The 26,424-nt window shown below is 40.5% G+C and overlaps 2 protein-coding genes across 3 annotated transcripts in view; both read right to left on the bottom strand.

Moving 5' to 3' along the window:
- Positions 1-1,764: 1,764 nt before the first annotated feature.
- Positions 1,765-7,555, bottom strand: LOC146507198 (lymphotoxin-alpha-like). The gene is made up of 4 exons (XM_085179270.1): positions 6,696-7,555; positions 5,010-5,034; positions 4,861-4,920; positions 1,765-4,620 (listed from the first exon to the last, which is right to left on the bottom strand). The coding sequence occupies exons 1-4, from the start codon at positions 6,906-6,908 to the stop codon at positions 4,211-4,213; spliced, it is 708 nt and encodes a 235-aa protein (XP_085035396.1). The 5' UTR covers positions 6,909-7,555; the 3' UTR covers positions 1,765-4,210.
- A 116-nt stretch (positions 7,556-7,671) lies between these two features.
- LOC146507197 (multiple epidermal growth factor-like domains protein 9) overlaps positions 7,672-26,424 on the bottom strand; it is a 55,276-nt gene continuing 36,523 nt past the window's right edge. Inside the window, exons 3-7 of one of the 2 annotated variants that reach the window (XR_014877102.1) lie at positions 24,999-25,138; positions 19,732-19,881; positions 11,752-12,021; positions 9,106-11,555; positions 7,672-7,785 (exon numbers count right to left, since the gene is read on the bottom strand). Coding sequence is in view for 1 of the 2 variants with exons in the window: in XM_085179248.1 (XP_085035374.1) it covers positions 11,044-11,555; positions 11,752-12,021; positions 19,732-19,881; positions 24,999-25,138 (1,072 nt within the window). In the remaining variant the exon portion in view is untranslated. Of the gene's footprint in view, positions 11,556-11,751; positions 12,022-19,731; positions 19,882-24,998; positions 25,139-26,424 lie in introns of both variants that reach the window. The other variant, XM_085179248.1, reaches the window with a different exon arrangement.

Genomic DNA, 26,424 nt, shown 5'->3' with positions numbered 1-26,424 from the left:
CACCCTTATTCCTGAGAATGCATCGATTGCTTTAATTTTTGGTTTTTGGTTTGAAGACATTCTCTGGAAATCGATACTATTTGGTAATCAAAAGCATGTGATTTTCTAAAAATAGCCAATTACATTTTACATCCATTATCTAACAAAAAAATATGTACAAAAACAGCAATCATGCCCTTTGCATTTTGAATGTGAACATTAAACTGCACATGAATTTTCTTCTTAATATGTCTTTTTGCAATAATCTACAAAGATGACGTTAATCAATTTTCATTGTCGCAACAACAACAAAAAAAGTTTGTTTGCAGTTCAGTTAATGGGCCAAGAAACTGAATTGTATTTCCAAGAAAGAGTCACATGAAAAAAATTGTAATTTGCTAACCACAGGTCTGATTAATGACGTCAAAGTCATAAGACGTATGTTTTTGATTGCGGTGTGACATAGATGTTCCACTTCCACTTTTTCTGATGAGTGCTGTGACTATTTTCTTAGCTCGGCAGTTTTTTTTTTTTCTTTTTACAGCTGCAAACATGTATTTCTCAATAATAAAAATGCCCCTCAAACCTTATTGCAAATTCACTAAACACTACATGGAAAACTCTGAAGAAGCCAACATCTGTAAGATGCATCTCTGCAATGCATGCATTTGGCAGCAAAGCAGAACAGCTTTGTCGGGTGTCTCCTGCATCTCTGAGTCACTATAACTAATGTACTGATGACTGATGGCTGGATGTTTTCCTTAGATGTCCATGTCATAAACTTAAAAAAAAACTAGTGTATACTACTGTTAACAAAGTACCTTTGTACTCATTATGTCTTTTTTATACAGGTTGCCCTCCAACTTGTCTGTGGAAAAACCAAGGCCATCTTGTTAAATCCAGAATTGAATTCAAAATCCTTCTCCTCACATACAAGGTCTTAAATAATCAGGCCCCATCTTATCTTAATGACCTTGTAGTACCATATCACCCTATTAGAGCACTTCACTCTCGCTCTGCAGAACTACTTGCTGTTCCTAGAGTATTTAAAAGTAGAATGGGAGGGAGAGCCTTCAGTTTTCAGGCCCCTCTTCTGTGGAACCAGCTTCCAGTTTGGATTCGGGAGACAGACACCATCTCTACTTTTAAGATTAGCCTTAAAGCTTTCCTTTTTGCTAAAGTATATAGTTAGGGCTGGATCAGGTGACCCTGAATCCTCCCTTAGTTATGCTGCAATAGACGTAGTCTGCTGGAGATTCCCATGATGCATTGAGTTTTTCCTTTTTTCATATCAAACAGGGCAAACACGGAAAACACCTGGATGTCATGGTAGTCAGGCTGGGCGAGTCCCCTCCACCACCCATTGGCTCCAGAACCCTTGGTCAGGGCATCTCCAAAACTCAATTTTGCCAATTAGCTCAAATTGCCAAAATAATTTGTGATGGTTCTGATAGAAAGGTGTCAAATGTGCAATACATTATAATTTGTTGTTTATGGAGCTTTAATCCAAGGACCAGTCAGGGTGCCCGTGCTGACCCCGGTCCCTCACTGAAAGGGCCCATAGTGGGCATGTGAGTAACAGAACAGGACCTCAGAGCAATGGAAGAAGGTGACCTGGCCTGAATAACATTTTCTTTGTCTTCAGTGGAGCACAAAAACAGAAAAAGTTTCCACTTGTGATTCACTGCAATGACTAAGTGGATGTGTCTTACCAGGAATCCCCAGGAACGGTGTCTCAAGGGAGCGGTCTTACAAAAATATTCTGCTTGTAACTGGGAAAGCAAACACTATGGACAACTGCTTTAATAACATAACATTAGGCCATCTTACAGAGATGTGAAGATGCAACAAACACACTCCCTTTTACCAAAGAAACCATTCATCAGGAGAAAAGATAAAGTCAAAACTAAAACTTTCCACCCACTGACAGATGCAGGCACAGAACCGTTATTTGTGGAGACAAACGGTTCCCACAAACTGAGCCTCTGGTTTCGGACATGAAACATTTGAAATATGAGAAAATGTCTTACATATAAGGTCAGAAAGTGAAACAAATCTGTAATGATCACCAAAAAACGGGAAATCGTGTCTTGGCATAAACTTTGATTTTAGAAACTATTCCCACAACTCGCACAAAAATACAAGTTTACAAATTATGTAATTTCTTTCATTGTAGCAAATGCTGATTTATATACCACCAAGTATAGAATTCCCTACAAGCAATGAATTAAATAATTAAATACAAACACACATTTCTAGGCTTGTTAAATAAGTGTATATGAGCACACAGCAGCAACTCGTAGGTTAAAAGTATAAAGTGAAAACTTCCACATATATGTTTTCATCAGTTTACAGTGAATCCCGTAGAAAAAACAAACAATAGTTACAATCTACCACATATAAATACTATGGTATACAATGTAATCCATCACTAACTCTACAACCGAGTCTTCCAGCATCCCTCAAACATTTCGAGTCACACCTGCAGGTAGTGCAGTGATTTAAGCGTTCCTCCCAACATTGCACATGCTTCCTATTACACATCAATAAACTGTGAGTATATGAGTCTGAGAAATTCTCTCACCGTCAGCATTAAAACACTGGCACCAACAATGCACAGTGTTCATACGGACAAACTGCTGTGCTAAATCTTTTAAACATCATATCAAAACACAATAAAAGCTGTGTGGCACTGAAATGCTTTTATTCCCACATTTAAGCTTTATTACCTGATGAGAGCATCACAGGTTTAGACTACTACAAACATGTTACAATGACTACAGGACTGGACACTAAGCAACCAGTGCTGCATTTAATCAGCATACCACAGCACAACTGTATCTACAACTGTACAAAAAATTCATATTTCAGCTAATGCTTCCACTCCTTTTTGTTTCCTGCATCATTCACCACGTGGCCATTTAACTTTCCACTGGCGTCCTTTGAGCCAATATAATCTCTTGTTTTAAAACCTAATTTTTCACAATACATGGTATTTAGCCAAGAAGTCTCATTTTTAGTTAGCTGAGATGGAGCCTTAAAGCTTAAAGTATCAGCCTCCAATTTAGGCAAAGTGGCCTTCTCGATACAATTTAAATGAGAGCGTTATAGAAAAATTAAGAGAGGAATTAGCTACAGAGACCAAAACTATTTCATTAAAATGCTGTAAACATAATGTTTAAATGCTGTAGAGTGTAGGACTTTGAACTAGAGATCTATGAGAACTGACTCACTTTTAGGGCCAGTCCAAACGGGCCAAGTCCTTCTTAGTTGTGACCAGAAATAAATACAGTCATGATGGCAACAGTATATGTGTGGCTGGAAATTATGGGCTAATGATTCACCGTCTTCCGAAAACTTCTGAGCAGTGTCTCTATTTCAACATAAAGTTCACACTTGGTCATGTCTTTGGCTCTTTTGCTTTTATAGACTGTTCGACTTTGAGAAATTTAAACTGAACTTGAGAAAATATTTCAAGACACTTTAAAAGGGACCATCACCAACAATTATCACAATGGCAAAATATATAAAAATGGTAAATGGCCTGTATTTGTATAGCACTTTACTAGTCCCTAAGGACCCCAAAGCGCTTTACACAACCAGTCATCTACCCATTCACACACACATTCACACACTCACACACTGGTGATGGCAAGCTACAATATAGCCACAGCCACCCTGGAGCGCACTGACAGAGGCGAGGCTGCCGGACACTGGCGCCACCAGGCCCTCCGACCACCACCAGTAGGCAACGGGTGTCTTGGCCAAGGACACAACCACCGAGACTGTCCAAGCCAGGGCTTGAACCGGCGACCGGGAGAACAAGGCAAACTCCCAACTCTTGAGCCACAATCGCCCATATATTTTAATTCCACACATATAAAATAAGAAGAAGGCTATAATTGATGAGTTTTGCAGTTATACGAGTCAGGTGCTGTCAAGGACATATATTATATTTTATACCAGGAAACCACTGTTTAGGAGGCAGTATGTAAAGTGAGCTGTCGTTAATGAGTAAAAAACAATGCAGCTTATAACTTGCATAGGGTGAAATTAACCCACTGTCATAGCTTGTTCAATAGCTTCTCACTGCTGTTAATCAATCGGTAGCTGCATATGTTTCATGAGCAAAAAGAGTAAAGGGGAAACCATAAAATACACTGATTTTCCTGGAGAAGAGGCTAAAAACCATCCTCAAGATCGAACAATCTTGATATATGTGACATAGATATTAGTGAGGAAAAAGCACAGCGCCAAAGAACACTTCGTATTCTGCCTTGGTAATATAATCTGGATGTGATGACATCACACGTAGTTTGTCTTTTGCTTTCAGGAAAAAGAAGCCAGCTGTATAGAGGGATTTACTCCAGACATCTTCGCTGCAGCTCATTGTGTGGATCGATGAGAGGAGAGTCATATCATTTCTGTATTCTTCTGAACTATGCAACACCTTGTTCATCAGTTTTTTATGGACAGGACACACTAAACCACTATACGTGATCTGCAGGTAGACACTGTACAAGCCATCTCTGGGCACCACAAGATCCCCATTGGAGTAGCTGAAGCCCCCGTGACAGTAAGCATTTCCGATGTCATGTGCCCATTGAAGGTACTGCCCATTCGTGTTATCCCCTACAGGAGCTAAAGAAGAAGAAGAAAAAAAAAAAACTAAGGTTACTCATGTTTCTACTTGTCTATAATTTATAGCTAGCTTCAAACTTAAGTAAAAGTGAATGACTTCTTGCAGAGTCATGTGCAAATAATTTAGGCACAGAACCTTTTTTTATGATAAGCTCTATACAAAGTGTGGTTAATGAAAAAAAACTTAAATCAGCATAAGATAAAGACACACACACACACACACACCATTTTTAACTTTACCTGTTAGCATGGCAGCTGGATTATCCAAGTTTTGATGTCTTGAAGTTTCTAGTTTGTTGACTACAACACAGAATGAAAAAAGAGATTGTTTGAAATGTGGTGATGGCGTTTCTGTTTTAACTTCATGCTAACACAGTATTAACATTTACCTGACAGGTCGGGTGGCGTGGTTGGCTGTAAGGAAACAGACAAAGTCTTAGCATACTTTATTATAATGACCAAAAATATGATGTAACTCGATGCCAATCTACCCTACACTATTTTCACCAAAGTGTAATAGCAGAACACTGTTTATGTATATTAGAAACAATAACCACAGGAACACTCAAACTATAGGTGCCTGGTAAATGAGCTATGTTAGAACATTTAGGAAATATTCAATCAATTTCAACAGTTTCGCTTCCTGGTTAAATAATGGTTTGGGACTAAAAGATAGAGAGACACTCTCCAAATCTGAGGTTTTTTTAAATATACATTATACAACTGTTTTACTGCAGGAAGCAGGTTTCAAAAACAGGATTGACATGAATGTCTTTAAATGTTTTTGGACGCTTCACTGACTCTGTGGTTCAGATTTACTGAAATATTATGACCTCATTTGTTTGAGGACCACGCGCTCACGCGCAAACGCGCTCTAGTGTGAACCCTCAAAGCGCCCCGCATGCGCAAAAGAAGTCGTCACACACAACGCGCTCTGTTTAGACCCAAACAGTAGTGTTTGACTGATGGCCTTAATATAAAGATTTGTTTCGGACTTTACGTTTCCCAATTTTGCTTTAAGTTATAAAGTTATTTTGTTATTTTCACATGGCCTAATAATTATCCTTATTGCCGTTTTAGAGAGGAGCGGTGCTTCAAAGGATAGTTGCAGATTTCTGTCAGAATCTGCAGATTATACAGTACAAATAAAATGTTCACGTTTCTCCAACGCTGTCTTCCCAACAGTTTCACTGGATGGCCAGGAAGCGTTTGTTTTCTCGGGTGCTTCTCCGGCGCTGATAATTGGCATCTGTCTTGTGTCAGTGACGTAAAAGACTGATTTAATGCGACTTGACCATTTACACAGCAGTCGCTTTTTGAAACATCGGATTCAGTATCGGATTCAGTACCACATACGAAAGTGACCCAGATCGGATTTGAAAATATCGGATTTGTGCCGTTCACACTGTCATGCCCTGATCGGATATGGGTCGCATAGGGTCAAAAAAATCGGATTTGATGCGCTTTCGCCTGCAGTGTGAACGTAGCCTAAGAAGCGGTTAGTGCAGTGTCCTGTGGCACCTTTTCCTAGGCAACGAAACTAACACAGATGATAGGTTGGGTTCTTCCTCGGTGTCTTTTACAGAAGCCGTTTTTAAGGTTTCAGCATTTTTAAGCAAGTACGTTTCTGTAACTAAGCACTCCAAACTACAGCTGCGCGGTAACAACATTTGGGCACGCACGTGCGCTCTGTTTTGCTGGCCGTGTGCGTGTGTGTCGAGCTACCGCGCGTGCTTGGCTTCAGTGTGCCCACGACTCACAAGTACGAATAATTCCGTGGAAATTACGCCGCCAACGCGCTTTGGCTAATGCTGTAACCAAGTTTATCAAAACATTGCATGAGGGAATAAACTTTGACCCGGCTGGCTTGGAAACATAAAGAGTAGAACATATCGTGAACGCATCAGCCGAGGATTTAAAGGCGTATGAGTTAGCTGCGTTTACAATAGATTACATTGTTTAATATGCGCTAAACTATTCTCCTCTCTTTTTGATTTTTTAAAGCAATGTTAAAATAATATTTCAGCAGCAGCAGCTCTAGGCGGAAAATCTTAAGAGTGTGTCGGGTATGTTACCTGGCTGCCCGGCGGTGCATGCCTTTGACTTCCGAGTAAAATCGTGATTAGTAAAGGTAGAACTCCTGCAAGCACCAGAACCAGCACCAGGGCTAAAAGCTTAGCCATTCGCCTGTTTCGTGTCTCGTTCGGCGACAGTAACTGAAGAGAGGTGTTCGGGCTTTGAAGTACTGCCTCCTCCCCTACTTCAAAACCCCATTTGTCTTCCTCCATGTCTCTGCTGTGCTATTCCCGGATTAGCCGCTGGCTCCCATCCTCCATCTCCATTTATTAGCGTGGTGTCGCCCACGTTGTTGCAAGTCTCGCTTTAAATGAGTTTCACCGGGTATCGAGTATCAAGCATGAACTTCCTCTTTTTGGGGGCTGGCTTTTCTCTAACACCGTGAAATACGTTGGCTAGTTTGGTTTTTAGTGGAACCAAAGCACGAATGCTAGGAGAGGGATTGATTAAAACCACGACCATAAAAACTCACCTCCTGTTGACCACGCTGTGAATGGCAGTCCCATTAATGACCATTGGCTAGACTGTTTTTCAGCTGCTCGTGAGGACACTGACAGTGTTTTCGAATGAACGTCAGCACTCTGCTAGCTGTTATCTGCCCCTTTGTCCAGATGTAATTTGCAGACTAGCTGTAATCACGTCCGTGTAGTCTAGACATAATAAATAAATAATTAGTGGTATGCTGTAGTAGGTTTACACATTTTCCAAAGAACTAGAGAATGGTGTAGCTTGTGAGCGGATCTATAAAACAACATCTCGTATAAAACACATGGTTATGAATGCATTGAAACAGTTTCTGCAAAAAAAGAAAAAAAAAGAAAAGAAAAAAACCTTTACAGATCTCAAAATACTCTGAACGATAACTACAGATAAATGGACTGATTCTTATATAGCACTTTTCTACTCTCCCAGAGTACTCAAAGCGCTGTATACAACATGCCACATTCTCCCAAGCACTGACACTAAACTGAGTGCTTTTCTAACAACATTCACACTCCGATGGATGCATCAGAGAGCAACTTGGGGTTAGTATCTTGCCCAAGGATACTTGGCATGCAGACTGGAGGAGCCAGGGATCGAACCACCAACCTTCCGATCAGTAGGTCACCTACTGATCGGAAGTACCTACTACTAATACCTTCTGAGCTACAGACACCCCAGATGACAATAACTTTAACAATAACCAAGTTACACAAACTGCACTGGGCAGTCTTAAAAGAGACTGCAAAGTCCTGGTAACATTTGAAGTGGAAACCTCCATCTATCCACCCATTAATTTTTTCCCACTTATGCAGGGCTGGTTCATGGGGGCAGCTGCCTCAGCAGAGAAGCCTAGACCCTCTTCTCTTTGGCCATCTCCTCCAGCTTGTGCAGGGGAACACCAAGGCATGCCCAGGCCAGCTGAGAGATATAATCTTTCCAGCATGTCCTGAGTCTGCCTTAGGACCTGCTCCTATTGGGACATGCCAGTAACACCTTGCCCAGGAGGCATCCTTGTCAGATGCCCGAACCACCTCAACTCGCTCCTTTTGATGTGGAGGAGTTAAGGCTCTACCCAGAGCCCTTTATGAATGGCTGAGCTCTGTACCCTATCTATAAGGGAGACACCAGCCACTCCTGGGAGAAAGATAATTTCTTGTATTTTGCTTGTATCTGCGATCTCGTTCTTTTGGTCACTACCGAAAGCTTGTGACCATAGTTGAGGGTAGGGACCACGGCCTAAGACTTGGTGCTGATTCCCATTCCCGCAACATCATCTATGAAAAGCGGAGATGAGATTCTAAGAGCACCCAAGTGACACACAGTCTGTTACACTGCACCTCCTATTGTTCTCATTTATTTGCAGTTTGTAGTCATACTGGCATTTAATCTGTCCTCCATTATTTATGTGCCCTATGTCATGTGACATTATTCAATGTCATATGACATTCCGACAAATTTTTCATGTTATCTAAAATAAATGCTGCTGCAGCATTAGTTGCTTACATAGACAAAAAATTCAGAGTGCTATGAAAACAGAAGCTGATAATATATCAATCAATGAAGTGTTGTAGATTACTGATCCGAGTAAGTTAGTTGTTAAGCAATTTTAAGTAGCCTGCAGTTGAAAAAGACTTTGAAAAATAATTTAAGAGAGTATGTCAACTGGTTAGCAGGAGTCAGCCTGAAGTAATTAGGGCATTAGTTACATAGAAACAATGTGTGAGTAAATCAAGTTCCTCTTCACTCATCTTTGTAATTGTGACTTCCCTTGATTGTTTCGGTGAACAGTAAATGTTTTGCATTCTTTGAAAGGAATGATTCCTTGCAATCACCTTCAACTTAACAAACAAGACTTTGCATCATCAGAGCCAATATGAAATCTCAGCTGTCCAGTAGAACTTGGAATATTTTCTTGGAATTTCCCACGTACTTTGGTTTATGCAATGTAGCAGTTTAAATAACTGAAATTAACTGAACAGAAACTGTAGTGTAAGTAATGAAAATGCAAACTGGGCACTGTGGAAAGGAATAATATTACATTTTTCAGAATGTCACCGGATACCTTTTGATAACAATTCCCTTTTATCATATATAAACCTTTGTGTGTTGCGTACAGGATGTAAACTGAATGTTTAATTTTTTTTAATTTGCACAGTGGAAAATAAAAGGCTTAAAAAACCCTGCTTGCAGTGTAAATTTTAAACGGCTAACATGTGAGTATATTTCTGTACTTTTTAAATGAATTGAGACAGGTATTTTTTATGTCTCAGGAGGGGATTGTTAAAATGTGATAAAGAGATGTGCAACAGACATAAACAACAGTTAAACCCGTTTTTATTTGAGAGTTGGGCTCTGACTGTGAGGTATTATTTACACTGCTCTTTTTTTAAATTCTTTGTTATGAGTTGTGGGTGCATTTGAGTTCTGTAGCTGCGTGTATGGCAAAGTCAACTGAGAATAAGAAATCAAAATACAAAAAGCCGCAGGTCGACCGCCACATCACGCTCTGGGAAGTGAAAGGTTGGGAGCCTGTTGAGTGACAGTGTCCACACAGTATTCTACCTGTACAATAATAGTGCTACTATTCACATTCATCTGTACAATAATAATATTTACAGAGATCACATTAGGGAAAGAGCCAGTACCTGAGGAGTTGGTTTCATAATTAGCTTTACTCATTCACCATGGTAAAAAGAAGCACACCCACCCAATGGTAGCTATATTCACACAGAAAACGTGGGGTCCTGTCCGGGATCAGGTGGAAATTGCATCAATATTACAGCAACTCACTGCTTGAGATGATGCAATTTGATTGTAGGTGAGAACAGGATGTGTGTGGTTTTTTTTAAACATCTGCAGGTTGGTTTCACTACACAACAGTATCAACAAGACAATACTGTTTATGCTCTCTATCATCTGAGTCACAGTACTCACCCTATCTAAGAATGAGAAGCACTTATTGAAATGGTTTGTTCAACTTTTGCTGAGGAAGGCAGCAAAGAGCAGATTAGATTATAAGATTATGGCCTTTTACACAATCCGAGTATGTGTCACTGTCTCACCATACTGCCAGAAGAAAGCAGTCTGTAAATACCAGTTGCAGTTTCTTTAAACAAAACACTCCTCTTAGATGTTTTAGGTGAGCTGGCACACTTTAACAAAAGTGAGAAAGCTATAAACAAAAGATGAGGTCACTAAGACACGTGTGCTAACAGACTTTGTTTCCTTCTACAACTCTCTCTCCCTCTCTCTCTCTCCAAAACACACCAACTATACATGAAAACATATCAGCCAGTTCAAAGTACCATTTGACAGCACATAAGATAAAACACCATGAATAAACACAGCATACATGTGCAGCATTTCTCCCAACCAATAAATAAGAACAGAATACAAATTCATTAAATAACAATCATCGTCTCAGATTGAAATCACCATACCAAGTGATTCAGTTATAACTTAAACAGTCACAAATTCATTTAAAAAATATCTGAAATGTTAAGCTCCTGGAAGTCCTCTGACTGGTTCCAGAATCATTGTTTCAGCCAACAGGTGCATACTTTCACCAGCCTCTCACCGGCCCTCATTAATCTGCCCAGCAGTGCCCTCTGCAGGCAAGACTTAAAGTGGTTTCTTTGGACCCCGTTTCACTGATCACCCATTCCACCTGAAATCGCACGAAAAAGTGGAAACTCTGCGTCTCTTTGCTTTTAACTCTCTATCAGGTTGCCAGGTGCTGTAAATGCTGCAGATGAGCAGTATAATGACAAACTGTCAAACATGAAGGAGCTTTGGATTTGGTGTTTTCCAGCAGCTTTATGTCATCTGTAAATCTAGGTGACTGCTTTGGAAATGGATGGAGAGCTAAGCTTTGTAGCAGTTTCCCTGCGTGGTGAGTGCCAGCTGGCCATTGGGCGCTACTTCATTAGCCTCATCCTCCAGCAGGCCTGACACGTCAGCGTTGGGGATGCTGTCGTGGTAGCTGCTGAAGCTGATGTTGTCCTCTTTCAGTTCAATGGTCCAGAAGGGGGCGTTGAGCTTGCGGTTCTGGTACTCCCTGTAGGTGTACACGCCTCCGACAAAGCCAAGCAGTAGCAGCACCACCAGGATGATGACAGCCAGAACGATGACGTTGAACTGAGTCCAGGTGACCTCTGTCAGGGCAGCTGTGGTGTTGTCAGTGGGGCTGCTTAGACTGGTCAGCAGAGCCTGGGTGGTGGAGGTGGTGCTTAGTGTGGTACTGGTGTTGCTGCTTGATGTGAAGGCTGGGATCCCTCTTGCTCTGGGAGACATCAAAGTAGTGCTGGTGGTTATTGTGGTGGAGGAGGATGTGGGGTGCTTTGCTGTAGCTTCTGGTGTGGGAATAATTCGGGGAGCTGAGGAGAAAAAGCATTTCAAGTATTTAATCATTTCAGATTTTATTTTTAAACATGTGAGACTACAGCAGACCTTTTCTTCCAAATTTCAACCCATTATTTTTATTCCTTGACTTAAGTAGCTTTGCATGGTTTGCAGTTCTATATAATGCTCGTTTGTAATCATCTTCAACCCAGCAGTGTGTTTTGGACTTACTCGGATGGGTGCAGTTAAGTTTGCGGTTGTCCCCTATGAAGCCGGGAGCACAAAGCTGGCACTGCGTCCCAGTAGTGCCGTTGATGCAGCGGAGGCAGTGGCCAGTGTGAGGGTGACAGAGCTGGGGCGGGCCCAGAGGGTCTGCATTTCCATTGCAGTCACATGGAACACAAATCCCAGCTGATTTGTAGAAACCAGCACTGCACTCAACACAGTGTGGTTTGCTGTACTGGGGAAGGCACTGGTCACATACTGGAAAGCCACTTTGATCTGTACAGGAACAGAGGAAGGTGCACATCAGCTGCTGATCACTGCTATTTATGACTTTCAAGTACACAAGCATGATCTGAGCTTTGTTTGAGATTTAAGTTTACTCATGTTAAATATGAGCATTTGCTGGATTACACTTACTACAGGGACAAAAAGAATGTTAAACACATATATAAAAAAAAAATCCACATCAAGACACATTCTTTAGTCTCAACTTTGATCGCTATATCATTAACATACATCCATCTTATTTCTTCTGCTTTACCAGGAGTTTATCCCAGCTGCCACAGGCTGAGAAGCAGGTTGCACCCTGTCATCAGTCTGTCACATATATTACAAGCAGAGGTTCTAAAATCTAGCTGTAATGATGACTAGCAATATTATGTTGTGTTTTCTGAAGAACCCTGTGAACATGTATGATCTTGTGTTATATTATACAACCCGAAATGAAACAGCTATTGTCGGGCCACTAGGTGGCTCAAGCTGACAGTATATGGATGTGAGAGAACCATGTTGTGTCATATCTCCAGAGGAGGGTGTGATTTTCCCTGTTTGTCCTGTGCAACTCAGTGAAAACACAGAGTGCTTATGCCTCAGCCAGGCCCACTATGAAGTACTCTGGAAAGGTTTTACATTTTTTTAGTGTTTTTTTAATTCTGAGTTAAAAAAAAACAACAACAACAGTGATTTGTTTAAAGCTCAGTAATAGCTTGTATTCAACCAGAATTTACATGAACACTGTTCATCTGCAACAAGTGCATGTCAAATGTCAGCGTTCTCCCAGCCTTGAGCCACTGGTCACATGACATCTTCTGGCATGTCAAACAGAGACTGCAGTACTGCAGTGCACTCCCTTCAACAGTGTTGTGTCACCAAGAGGACAGTTTTCACCGGACATGTGTCAGATATTTCCTTTAAATACCTCTGGAGACTGCAAACAGGAGTGATGGTGGAGCGTTTGAAGTTCCCTCCTGCTTCAAACACTCCACCATCATCCCTGTTCCCAAGAAACCCACCATTACAGGACTGAATGACTACAGACCTGTCGCCTTGACGTCTGTGGTCATGAAATCCTTTGAACGACTGGTGTTAGCCCATTTGAAGGACATTACAGGCCACCAGTTGGACCCTCTGCAGTTTGCCTACCGGGCAAACAGGTCGGTGCAGTGAACATGGGGCTGCATTACATCCTGCAACACCTCAACTGCCTGGGAACTTATGCCGGGGTCCCGTTTGTGGACTTTAGTTTGGCTTTTAACACCATCGTGCCTGAACTTCTCTCCTCCAAACTCTCACAGCTCAGCGTGTCACCAGCTACCTGTCAGTGGATCACCAGCTTCCAGACAGACAGGAAGCAGCAAGTGAGGCTGTGGGGGGGAGCACCTCTGAAACTTGGTCCCTCAGTATTGGTGCCCCTCAAGGATGTGTCCTCTCACCACTACTGTTCTCCCTCTACATTAATGACTGCACCTCTAAGAATTCGGCTGTTAAACTCCTAAAGTTTGCAGATGACACCACTGTCATTGGCCTCATTCAGGATGGTGATGAGTCTGCATACCGGCAGGAAGTTGAGCGGCTGGTACTCTGGTACAGTCAGCACAATCTGGAGCTGAACACTCTTAAGACTGTAGAGATGACAGTGGACTTCAGGAGACATCCCTCAACTCTGCTCCCCCTCACCATATCAGACAGCCCTGTGTTGACTGTGAAGATCTTCAAGTTCCTGGGTACCACCATCTCCCAGGACCTGAAGTGGGAAACCAACATCAACTCCATCCTCAAAAAAACCCAGCAGAGGATGTACTTCCTGAGACAACTGGGGAAGTACAGTCTTCCACAGGAGCTGCTAATCCAGTTCTACACTGCAGTCACAGTCTGGTATGGTGCAGCCACTAAACAGGACAGGAGCAGACTGCAGCGGACTGTACGGGCAGCAGAAAGGATCATCGGCGTCCCCCTGCCCTCCATCCAGGACCTGTACCTCTCAAGAACCAGAAAACGGTCAGGGAAAATCATCACAGACCCCTCACACCCTGGACACAGACCTTTTGACCTGCTGCCCTCTGGCAGACGGTACAGATGCCTGCAGACCAGGACCACCTGACATAGGAACAGTTTCTTTCCCCTTGCCATCTCCCTTCTAAACAGTTGACCTGTCGCACCGCTCCCACTGCCAGACTGCAACTGCACCTTATGTACATTCTGTAGTATTCATTCCACCTCATTTTATTTCTGTCATCCTGTATTTTATGTATATAAGCTTAGATTGGTTATTTATTGTTGGTTTACACAGCTCTGTGTATGTATGTGTATGCATGTGTAATGTATATATAGACGCTTGTGTGTGTGTGTGTGTGTGTGTGTGTGCGTGTGTGTGTGTGTGTGTGTGTGTGTGTGTGTGTGTGTGTGTGTGTGTGTGTGTGTGTGATTTACATTGCTGTGCTTGAGAGTCACCATCTACCGGAAACAAATTCCTTGATTGTGTCTGCACATATACATGGCCAATAAACACGATTCTGATTCTGATTCTAAAGTAAACATGGTGGTAGCCTTGATGATTAATCAACCCAAATGATCAACGCCTTATTTGAACAAGTAAATCAAGTCTGAATTGGATAAAATTCGTATCTGCCAAATGATTAGAATTCTTATTTTGTAATAAGTATTCAGTTTTAGATTTTAATTACAAGTAATATTATTTTAAGCTAAGTATGTGTTACACTGCCCAAAGGGCTCCAGTGTTTGGCAAACCAGCCTTTGCTTTTAAAGGGTTAATCTGTCTGCAGTGGGAGGATTTTTGCCATATGACTTAGAGGTGGGAATCATCCCCATGACCCAAAATTATCACAATAATTCATTCAAAATGTGGTATTGTGATTTTGAACATTTAGTGATATGCTTAGTATTGCGATTTATTACCTTTTGTCAACTACAAATTGTCAAAGTCAAACCTTTCCAGTATCTTTTTTAATTAATAAAAGTTATCTCATGTCAGTTATTTTTTGGCTGCAAAATGACATCAAGCATACAACGCTGCCAGTAAAAACTGCCATAATTGCCATAAGACAAAAATCAGTCAAGTCTGCAATCAGTCTGAAATTGAACTTGAATCCCCTCGAGTTGTGCTTATTGAGAGACTCATACAGACTGATGGCAACATGTTGGCAATCTGTTTGCATTTATAAATTAAACAGCAAGTATTTGCAAACTTTCAACAATATGTCAGAGAGTTATTTCAGTCAGTCCAAGAGAATATGAGAACAACATAGGTAACTATCACTGAAGAATTCATAGTAAGACCAGTGGTCATCCTGAGGCATCTTAATTGGCGCCATTAAAAACTAAGGAGCAGCGTTGCTCCTTCTCGGCCACTGCTCGTCCAACTCTGAAACAACTCTGGTCTAAGTTATAATTAAACTAATTTAAGTGACCGAATTGTATCACAATACATTATGCTGCTAACAAAGCTTTGTCTCTTTGAGAGCATATGCACAAGCTAATGTGTGCTAATGTAAAGCTAGCCAAGAACGGAGACTGATGCTCAAGCCCAGCGCACGCTGACTCCAGCCCTGAACTTCAACAGGCAACAAGGATGTGCAATCTTGCAGAATAGTAGTGTTTCTATTTCTATTTCTACATGTTTCTACAGTAGAACATTGAGGTGATTACCTTGGAGTCTTTTTTGGCTCATTTTCAACTTATCTTTGTTTATCTGATGTAACTGACCAAGCCTGCAAAATTACTTTTACACACATGCGTGTGCAACAGACAAAACACAACATCAAGATGGTGGGGATTGGAGGATTGTGTTATTTACCTGGCAGAGGGGAGTTTTTAACACATCATATTGCAAACATTTACTTCAATCTAAAGAGGTTAGACGGGTCAGTAGTGAATATTCCACCAATATAGATAAAAAGTTTTTGCAACATGAACAATATGGCAAACGGTCCCATTGTTTTCCCCTTTTCAACACAAGCTGACAAGCCTCCAGTTCCATTTTACTGGTTCTCAGATAGCTCTTCTCATCAAAACACTGTTGCTGTCCAAAGAATAACAGGTTCCAACTTTCTTATAACAAAGACTGGTTTCTGGCACAGAAGCACAGAATGTGTGCTCCAAAACTAGGAGCCACTGATTTTCTTCTGACAGAACTTAGTTCTGCACTGCTCAAAGTTCTGCTCTGAAACTTGTTGAAAAGTGTGTGTGTGTGTGTGTCAACATGTTGTTGGTGGAAAATAAGTAAAGAAAAGAACCATCAGTTTGGTTCTTAAATGTTCTTTTTATTTCTTTGACGCAATTTGATTCTGCAGTGGGATAAATCTCACTGATACCTGAGCTACTAAACCTTACTGTTCGAGCTTTGATTTGATGTGTAAAACTGAACAGCAAAAACTGGGTCATTGAGCAGTGGGTGAAGGCACACAATTTGGCTATGAGAAGGTGAGAACTCGTATAAATAATGTGTGTGACACTGCAGCATAGTAGACTATTCCCTCTCCAGTCGTCAGCACAGGAGAGCTGTCGGCATTGAATGATTTAAGCACAGATAGCTGCCTTCCAGTGGCCTAGATGTTGGTCTCCATCTACTGTAGTCACATGGCTGTGTTGATTTCCAGCAAAACTAAGGAAGGCGCATCTGATAAGGTTGATTTAACCTCTACTGGGGGTTCAAAGGCAGTCACCTGCTGGGTTATACAACCAAAAGGAAACAGGAGCTGCTTTGCAAGCGAAAAGTGCAAAGCACTCCTCTTTCCAACAGCACACACATACACACATTTGAGTGGTACTGTTAGGCAGGCAGGTCCCACATACACAATTATATAACACAAGACGAGTTAAACAAATGAGTCAAAATATCTGATGAAGCTTAGAATAAACTGAAAGACCCTGACTGTTCTATACCACTGGGTAAAGACACAATCATACATGGATGATTTAATATGTGTGACCCACATTCTGAACTGGTGCAATGCTCCATTTCACCTCTCTGAGTGTCAGTACAGAGGATATTCATTTACTGCAACAGGCCACATCAGCACATTTAGGAAGCATCTGCCCCTCACAGTGGAGCCATGATACTGCATTGTGGCATCTTCTCACTTGTCACTGTTGCCGGGGCAACCTATACAGGGAGGCTGATCTCTTTCCTGTTCTAGTCTTGAGTCTGTGAGATCCTCGACAGCTGTGCACCACTAACATGAGAGCACCTCACCCTGTGAACCATCCCAAGCATATTTCAAGCTGTCTATAGAGGACATGATGATGCCCATCCCCCTGCTCCAGTCTGCTGCTGCCTGGCTGGCGCTGAAATGGCCCAGCTGTGAACATGCCGTCCCAGCTCCGCTCTGCCTGGTTCATGTCCCATCCCCTCCCATTTTGTAACCTCTGCTATGGCCCCTGGCAGTGGCAACCCTGACCCGGCAGTCTAAGTGCATCTATACATGGCTGTTGCCATGCAGGCCACCACCAATAGTGGTGGAGGACATATCAAGATGTAGCAAAGCTGTGTGCCCCAAAAGTGGGAAGGGCAAGGTGATAGAAAACGATAAGCAGTAGAAAGCGAGGCCAGTGATGCAATGCTGAACGCAAACCTCCAAAGGCAATTTGCAGAAAGGGTTATGGTGCAGTTCAACAAAGATGAGCTGTGATGTCTGAAGCACACAAACTCACACCATGAGAGACTCATCACTTACACAGCACATGTAGCATGGTTCCTGGTCATATTTTATTTAACGCCTTGGAATGAAGTTCAGGCAATCTGAAGGTAACTGCCAAATTCCCTTGTTTGGTCGACAGCACAGTATCTTATTTGAAATTAAATAACTGTATTTCAAAACTGCAGTATATTAAATGCAGGTTCATCTCATGCAAACTGGTCTGCCTTGCATTTGCTTTAGTTTCAGCTGATTCTTAACAGGTCGCCAGTTGCAGGGCTAACACATAGACACCGACAACCCTTTGCCTTCACATTCGCACCTATGGGCAATTTAGAGTTTCCAGTTAACCTATTCCCACTAACTGCATGTCTTTGGACTGTGGGAGGAAGCCAGAGTACCTGGAGAGAACCCACGCAATTAAACCTATTTACAACAATTTGAAAAGGTGTGTTTTTTAAACTTCAAAACAATAGCAATTGAAAGGCTTTCTTTACTGACATATTGATGCTAAGCTCATCTTTGGTCCATGATTTTTTCTGTATTACATATATATGTTATTTATGTTATGTGTTTCTCACTCACCAAATGTTAAATTTTGATTTTTTTTACTCAAGAAAATTGAAGGTGATTGCACATTGATATGGGACATGTGATACACCATTTTATCATTTCAAACATTGTTGTTGACCAGATGCTGATCTTCATGTTTTTTTTTTTTAAACTACTTCCTTGCGATGAAATTAAAGGAAGAATTGAGGTAGTCTGAGAATATTATAGGGACTGTAGTTCAACTCAGATGTCAGCTCCACAGAGACCTCCAGGAGTTTATGGAAGTAGGGCAGCAGCAGCCTGAGGTGAAAGAAGTGGGATCATATGGGAACTAGAGTGCTGATCTTTGTCTGGAAACATCGAAAAGACTGTGGTTTACAGTTGAAAAGTTATCAGAAAAGCGCAAAGGAAATAATTGATACTCCATTTCCAAAAAAGTTGTTTTTCCAAGTCAGTTAAATCCCACATATAAATAAAAATAATACAAAAAGAACATATCTAATGTTGTGACTTGCAACCATGTTGGCATTTAAAAAATATTGCATTTTAACACATAACATATCAGTAAAATTCAAGAAATGTTGCAATACACTTGGTGAAATATACACAAATAATAAGATCAGTTAATTACACGACTGGATATAGAAAAAAGCAGCAGATAACAATAGGGAGAGAATTATCACTTTTCATAAATGGTATGTTTCCAAACTGTTCAGCCATTTTTGAAATCATTATAATTTGAGAAAATTAAGCCATGCTAATGTAATATCTTACAGGACTGAAAGAATCCTAAAATGACAAAGTGAGTGAATCATCTTTGAGCAGTGAAGCAGCACTGTATTTAATGGTACAGTCACAGGGTGCAACGCAGTGGCTGCACAGTGAGAAACATGCTGCTGTTATCATATTCAAAATGAGTTGATATCTGGAATAAACTTTCTCAGTTTCAATATGTTGCCTTTGAAATAATAGTTTTCTTTCAAATGTACAGTGGATTGCAAATCACCGGATTCTCTTTATACTTTACATTTTATGCGGTGTTGTGAATAGGCAGATCCAGGAACAGGACCAGACCTTGAAAGGCTCATTTTAATTTCACTCCATTCAAAATCTGCCAACAAACACAAGGTGTGTATGCAGTATATGTGGTATTATATGTAGTTTGCTTTTTAGGTTATCTAACATTTGGCTGCTGGTTGCTTATCTACATAATTTCTCTGATGTCACCTTCTTTACTTTTCACTACATCTCCCTTTGACTGCATTTCTCTTTTTAGTTTGTATAACCAGCCAACAGTAGACACCATGATGTCATTCCGAGTTATTTCCAGCAATAACAGCTTGAAGGTGGAAAATGCTTTCCAAGACATCATCACTGTCAGGTTTTTATGTCTTAAATCCCAGGATTAATGGAGTATAAAGCCAGGAGGCCAGATCTGCTTAATCACTGCAACAAGCCATTGGATGAGCGCTAAATGCCTGACATGTGAACAAGTGCTCACCAGTGTGACAGGTGCCATTGGAGGTGGAGTTAGAGCAGGGGCATGGCACACAGGCTTCAGTCAGGGCAGCTCCAGGACTGCGGTAAAAACCAGGCTTGCAGTTCTCGCAGTTCAATCCGTGGGTGTTGCCCTCGCAATTCAGACACACTCCTGAAAGGTAGAACAAAGGTCACAAGATTAGCTGTTATTCTTTCTTGATCTGCTTATGACAGAAAACAAAAGTAGTTGGTTATATAACAATGTAATCTGATGACATTTTAAAAATCTAAAGCAAAGTTTTTTAAGACCTTTTTAAGACACTCAACAAATGTGAGTTACACTCTCAGTCGGAGGAACTCTCATTTATACAGTTTTAAATATAAAGCAATACTCAGATTGGTGCCTTCCTATATATGTTCCCTGTTTGCAATGAAACATGCTGGTAATTTCTCCGTCCACAAGGTTACTTGTTGCTTTCTGTTGTACTTGCATGAACTGAACTTGGCAAAAAGAGCTTTTGTGCAGAATGACTGGAAAATGACAGAATTAATTTCATCAAGTGCTTTAAAGCAAAACTAAGAATCCTTCAGGCCAATTCCAAAACATGAAATGGTTTCAATTTTAATTGAATATTAAATTAATTAATTAATTTGTTTGTGTGTGTTGTTATGGCGTGGGTTTTATTGTATAATTTTTGTAATTGTGAGATACTTGCTGGTGGCATCTTGGCCAGGTATCCCTTAAAAAGAGTTCTTTAATCTCAATAAATGTTAATTACAAAAAATTAACACAGAACCATACTAAAATCTTTTATTATATTTCGGTTTTCATAAACAAGCAACTACTAGTGCAAAGCAATGCAAAAAGTCTTGAAGCAGAGTGTATTTGATGTTTTTGTTAATACATAGAATTAAAATGAATGTCTTTGGATTCTGGACTGGTGGTCAGACAAAAAAATACATATTTTTTAATAGTTTTCACTGTTTACCATCAGGGTGAGGAGTAAGAGTCATGATTCCTATTTTTTTTTTAAACATACCATCAAACCATTATTCGCTCTTACAGGAACCTCATTTAATGTCTATCAGGAAATAGCCAAATAATCTATTAGAGCTTCCTTTGGTTGACATACTTAACCACATTCTAAAACATATCAAATGGCTGTGAGGACAAAGCAATAACTATGCTGAGACCGCTTAAGGCAACAGTTGGAATTTCACCGAATGTGCAGCTAATATTGCTGAACGCCAACTAGCATGCTAATATTGCTGAACTGCGAGCTACCAAACAGACAGTAAACCCTGTTTGAAGTTGATTCCATGACCTAATTCATCAAAACTCTTGGATGTGATCTGGCTATTGGAATTCACTGGCTAGCCTATTGCCATTTAGAGTTTTAAGTCATATAAAGTAATAGTGAAATGGTGAATTTGGTTTAAGGTTTAAGATAATCTGGCACATTGCAAAGCAATCACCTTGCACTACATGCAGGCAGCCAGGTGGGCCAAAGAGAAATGCTTTTAGAATGCTTTGAGCATGTTAACAGGAATGGGTTTTTAACTTTCATGTTACTATATATACTTAATCATTCAATAAAAACCACAGCTCACTTCAGGATGAAGTATGTCGAGGTTATATTGAACTTATTTGAAGGTAAAATCCTGGCCTGTTACAACATACCAATCCTGGATTGACCAATTGCTTTAATGTAATCGCATTATATTTATTAGGCTTGCAATATATCCAAATCAGTCTAATAGATGTCAGGGTTAACAGGACATCGGTAGAAAATACAGGTACTGGGGAACTTTTTTTAAGTCTTTCTGTTAGGATGCCTGGGTTGTTGACCCAGGGTTTTGAATTTATTATACTATTTATCATTTCTAATCTTGGGTTTCTTTGTTAGAGTTCTCTTTTATTGTTTATGTCTCTGTGCATCCTTAGTTGCTGTCTCCCCTGTCTGCGATATCCCCGTGTCCAGTCAGTGTCTGTGTCTGTCCTGGTCCCACGTCTCTGTTCCCTCTGTTGCAGTGCCTGCGTGTGAGTCTGTGTCTTTAGTTCAGTCTGTGTTATGTTTCCTGTTTTATTTTGAAGGTCCATCTGATGTAAATGTATCTGGTTTCGCTTCCCCTTGTCTCGTTAGGCCTGATTTGCCCCAGCTGTGTTTCCTTCCTGTTACCCATTCCCTGCTTGCTCCCTCTGTGTATTTAAGCCCTGTTTCTCTGTGTCAGTGTTGTGATCTACCCTCATTTATGCCGTGCGTGCGTGCGTGCGTGCGTGCGTGCGTGCGTGCGTGCGTGCGTGCGTGCGTGCGTGCGTGCGTGCGTGCGTGCGTGCGTGCGTGCGTGCGTGCGTGCGTGCGTGCGTGCGTGCGTGCGTGTATTTGGATTTTTGTTACGTTTTGCCATCCAGCATTAAAAGCTGAGTTTTGAAATACACTTTTGCCTGCCGTGAGTCTGCACTTTGGGTACACTACTCCTGCCTGCACACAGCAACACCTGACACTTTCCAGCCTTGTGTAATACCTGCAAGTCTCTTTTAGGCTGCTAAATAAAATCCAGGATGCTATGCCTGAAAAAGTGGGTACAGCTTTATTGCTCACCTATAGAACTTTCTTTCCCAAATAGGAAGCATTTCAGAAGTAGATAAAAATAGCTTGTTGTGCACTCTGCAAAAATGTTAATATAATAATGTTACAAAGGCTGTGCAACTGCACCTTTAACACACCAACCAAGAAATAAGTTACATTTATTTATATATAAATAGATCAGTCATGTCGACAGATATGACTGATAGGTGTGGATGTAGGATTAATACAGTTTTTAGACTACATAAAGAAAAGTGCTGTTGTTTTGAATGTTCAGTGAGACTGGCGAAGGACTGCATAAATACCAGTTCATTTGCATTTCCTGGTGATGTTGTGTTTACCTCTTCACTACAACATGCTCTGTCTTTCAACTTTACTCTCCTTTGTACCTTTTATTTTCATTTAATGTTTATCTACAGATAACATTTTAATTTTACTGAAAACATATAAAGCAGGCTTTAAAACACTTGTTGGAAATACTTAATGTGGGTTGTTGCATTCAAGGAGATGTCCATGGTAATTCTCACTTTAGCATAACTGCATATTTTTCACCTTTTTAAATTTAAAGAATTTTCAAAACATACTCTTTGCTTCAGTGCTTTATTTAAGAAAAAGAATCCCAGATTAAAGGCATTGTTGTTCTTGTAAATATCTGTGACGGCATCACCACTATTGTGCTGTTTGGAGTTGAGCTTCGATGTTTGTTTGAACTTTTTTGCCTCTATGAGCTCTGACAAAGGTTATGTAGATGTGACTCAGTCTGCCTACAGGCTTATGCCATATCTTTGTGTAACCAGGATTTCAGCCATCACCACACAGAGGTTAAATTACTGTTTAAAGAAGAAGACAGAAAAGTGAATATCTAAATGCAAAGACAGCTTGTTTTCAGTTCAGAGACACCAATTTATAAGCAGAATTTAATATGTTAAAGTATTATGAAATTTGAATGTATGTTTTAAGATTCAGAGAGATTCTAGTGAAACATCATCTTGTTTACTTATCCCTGCATTAGATACTTTTAAGGTTGAAAATAATGTGTTGAAAAAACAATAATGCATCCCTGTTGTGTTTATATGAGACAGTGTTTGGGATACTGCCTAATTTGCATTTGCGCAAGGAGTTCCTGTGTGAGCAGCCCTAGGGAGAAGCCACAATCGCTCTTTAAAGGGAGCTGTCAAACCTGAGCTATGGTAATCCATAGCACTATGAACACTGAGCCCAAGTGAAGGCTAAAGAGCTCCATCTGCGCCCGCATTATAATGCAAAGACATATGCCATCTAAAACTGCTACACACATGCCCCACCCACACACACTGCCCCCTTGTGCAGTTCCTCCTTTTCGGGGTTGTCACTAGCCAGTGATTTCTAAGTCTCAAGGCCTGACTGCTGGGAAGCGAGCAGCAATCCTCCTTTACATTTGAAGAAGGTGCAAACTTTCAAGAACACAAACCGAACTGGAATTGCACCCTAGTGTTTAACTTGCTTCTTGGGTTGCTGAGACCACAGACTACAGCAAATATTTACTTCAAGGAAGTAAAGTGGGGGAGTTTTGTGCTGCCAAAGATTAATTAAACTCGGCATTAGACTGTTCTCTGGGTATGAGATCAAGGTGTTACTGTAACCTGGACAAATCCAACATTTGAATTTAAAGAGTTTTGAGTATTTAATCCGCAAAGACTGGACAATTTGCACTGCCTTTCTTATGCAATGCCAATGAACAAAACGCTGCTTCTTTCATTCCAAGCTCTAACAGATTGGTGTTGTCCATGTCAGGGTTCTCAAGAAAAAGCCCAATGCAAAAGCATCCAACTGAAATTGACTGACAGTCAATTTTGAGATTTGCTTGTCTTCGCCTTGCTCAAGGACACTTTGACCCTACAACTAGTAGGTGTAGCCGATCAGTGTTTAAGCTTCAACTCCATTACCTGGAGTCTCTGAGCTGGACTTGTTCGCTGCCTTTTGGAGCGTTTCAATTGAATCATCTGACAAATAACACAAGCTGATGTATGATACAGACCGCCAAAGAAGTCTGTGCCTTTTATTGAGTGAAATTGTAGTTGCTAGCAATAACATTGCTCCAACACAGTTTACTACTGGCTCTGAAAATCCACTCTGACAGCCAAAAACCAACGAGTGATGTCATGAATTTGGGGTTAAACCATCACAAGATTTATATACATAAATATCAGTTCCATTTACAAATACAGGTTATCTGTTGTCATTATTAGTAGTCAGTACTGGTATCATAAAAAAATAATATATTTTGTTTTTATGATTATTATAATTTTAAGTGAAGTTTCCATATAAAATGAAGTAGGATAAAAAGCAGAGAGAGTAAAAGTTGTCCTCTAAAATGAAGCTGATTGTTTTCTTGGACTTTATTTATTGAGAAAAATGAAAAGAGAAAAAAAATCAGTCTCGGATAACAAATTACTTCAAAAAAGGAAAGTGCGTCCAAATAATATTTATTGGAGTCAGTTTGTCTAAACAAAAGCTCTTATTTTGGAATCAGATTGTGCGGATTTGCAGGATTTTCTGTTTACAAGGCAGATGCTTTCACTAACTAAGCTACTGTGGCTCTTCACAGCTGACTCAGACAATCCTGAATAATGAAAAATTACAAAACAAAATAGAAGGTTAGGTTTTAGTGACAATGAAAATGAGATCATTGAACTGCAGCGTTTGTCCTCAGCTGACTCACCGGACTGCGGATGGCAGTAGTTGGTGTGGTTGTTACACTGGCAAGGCCGACAGCCAGTGCTGCTGAAGTCGAAGAAACCCGGGTAGCAGTCATCACACTTGGGTCCATACACTCCTGATTTGCACACACATGTCCCTGAACTGTGGGGGCAGAACAGAAGACAAAAATCAATAACCAGTGGACCAAATACAGAAAATGCAGAAAGCATTTCAGTGGAACATAACACCATGGCAGCATGTCAATGAGGTCAATGAGGTGTGTGTGTGTGTGTGTGTGTGTGTGTGTGTGTGTGTGTGTGTGTGTGTGTGTGTGTGTGTGTGTGTGTGTGTGTGTTTGATTTTAACAAAAGGTTTCCCTCCACGTACAGTGGCCTTGATTAATTAGATGAGGTGATTTATTAGTGGCAAATGTGGTAAGAAATCATGTAAAGTAATTATATACTGGACAAAGCTATGTGGTGCTGCTGAGTAGCATATAAAGCTGGATTACAAACAAAGGTAGCTTATTAGTGGACCTCCCAGCATGCACTTTTTTGAGAGTGTGGTTACCTTTGATGAAAAATACACATTGTGCAAATGTATATTTATTACATACAAAGGTAGCATAAATCAAGGTTCACGGTTCTATTTCTTGAATGCTGAAAACAAACAACTCTTAAGCAGCTCTTATGTTTAAAAATATTAACAGCAGAGATATGAGATGTTTTAAAGAATACTGTGATCTTTGTCAGGTTATGAAACGTCAGAGCATCGAGCATCAAGGCTTTTATTGGCCACATTTTCTTTACATAACTGAGAATGATTGCTTTCAGCTGAGAAAATCTCATTGTATAAAACGTCTCCAAGAATCCTCCAGCAAACTTAAATCCAATTACATCTGAGTTCTTCAGCCATAACATACTCGCAACTGAGTTATTTCACATGATAATGTGTCTTTCATAGATCAGACCTTTGCTCTCATTATGCTGTGTTAAAAATAGCAAATGCTCATTATTTTGTTTTTCTCTCTCATCCACCGCTCACTGGAGGTAAATTCCTTGGAAGAGAACAATGCTAAATCGAGCCTGATCAGCTCTTAAACCCAGACAATGGACTCAAAAATGTAATCTCGGGACAATGACTTCAAAACAATTGAAGCAAATCACAAGTGACTCGAAGCACTTTCCATGAATGTGTGCGTGGGTCTTCATACAAACAAGGCTTTGTTAAAACAACTGCACTTAATGCAAATGAAGAGGCCCATAGCGATGCTTAGTGAGGCGTGGGCACTGTTGAAGACAAGGCAGATCAACAGTCCTCGATCAACTGGCTACAACACACACACAAACATCAGGCACTAACAAAAAGTATCAGCGTGATACATCATGACCCTAATACAAGCAAGTGAAAGATATAATGTCCAGCTGCCAAAGGAAAAAATAAAAACA

The sequence above is a fragment of the Neolamprologus multifasciatus genome, chromosome 12, assembly GCF_963576455.1.
Source record: "Neolamprologus multifasciatus chromosome 12, fNeoMul1.2, whole genome shotgun sequence".
Classification (NCBI taxonomy): domain Eukaryota; kingdom Metazoa; phylum Chordata; class Actinopteri; order Cichliformes; family Cichlidae; genus Neolamprologus; species Neolamprologus multifasciatus.
Note: the sequence above shows the minus strand (reverse complement) of the source record. Positions and strands in the feature narration are given on the sequence as shown.

What these genes read in the sequence shown, in the direction of transcription:
- LOC146507198 (XM_085179270.1), bottom strand. Translation starts at nt 6,908, where the DNA reads ATGGAGGAAGACAAATGGGGTTTTGAAGTAGGGGAGGAGGCAGTACTT. An exon ending in ATGCACCGCCGGGCAGCCAG is followed by an intron (nt 5,035 to 6,695) that starts GTAACATACCCG and finishes GTTTCCTTACAG; the next exon opens with CCAACCACGCCACCCGACCT. An exon ending in TCCAGCTGCCATGCTAACAG is followed by an intron (nt 4,621 to 4,860) that starts GTAAAGTTAAAA and finishes CTTCTTCTTTAG; the next exon opens with CTCCTGTAGGGGATAACACG.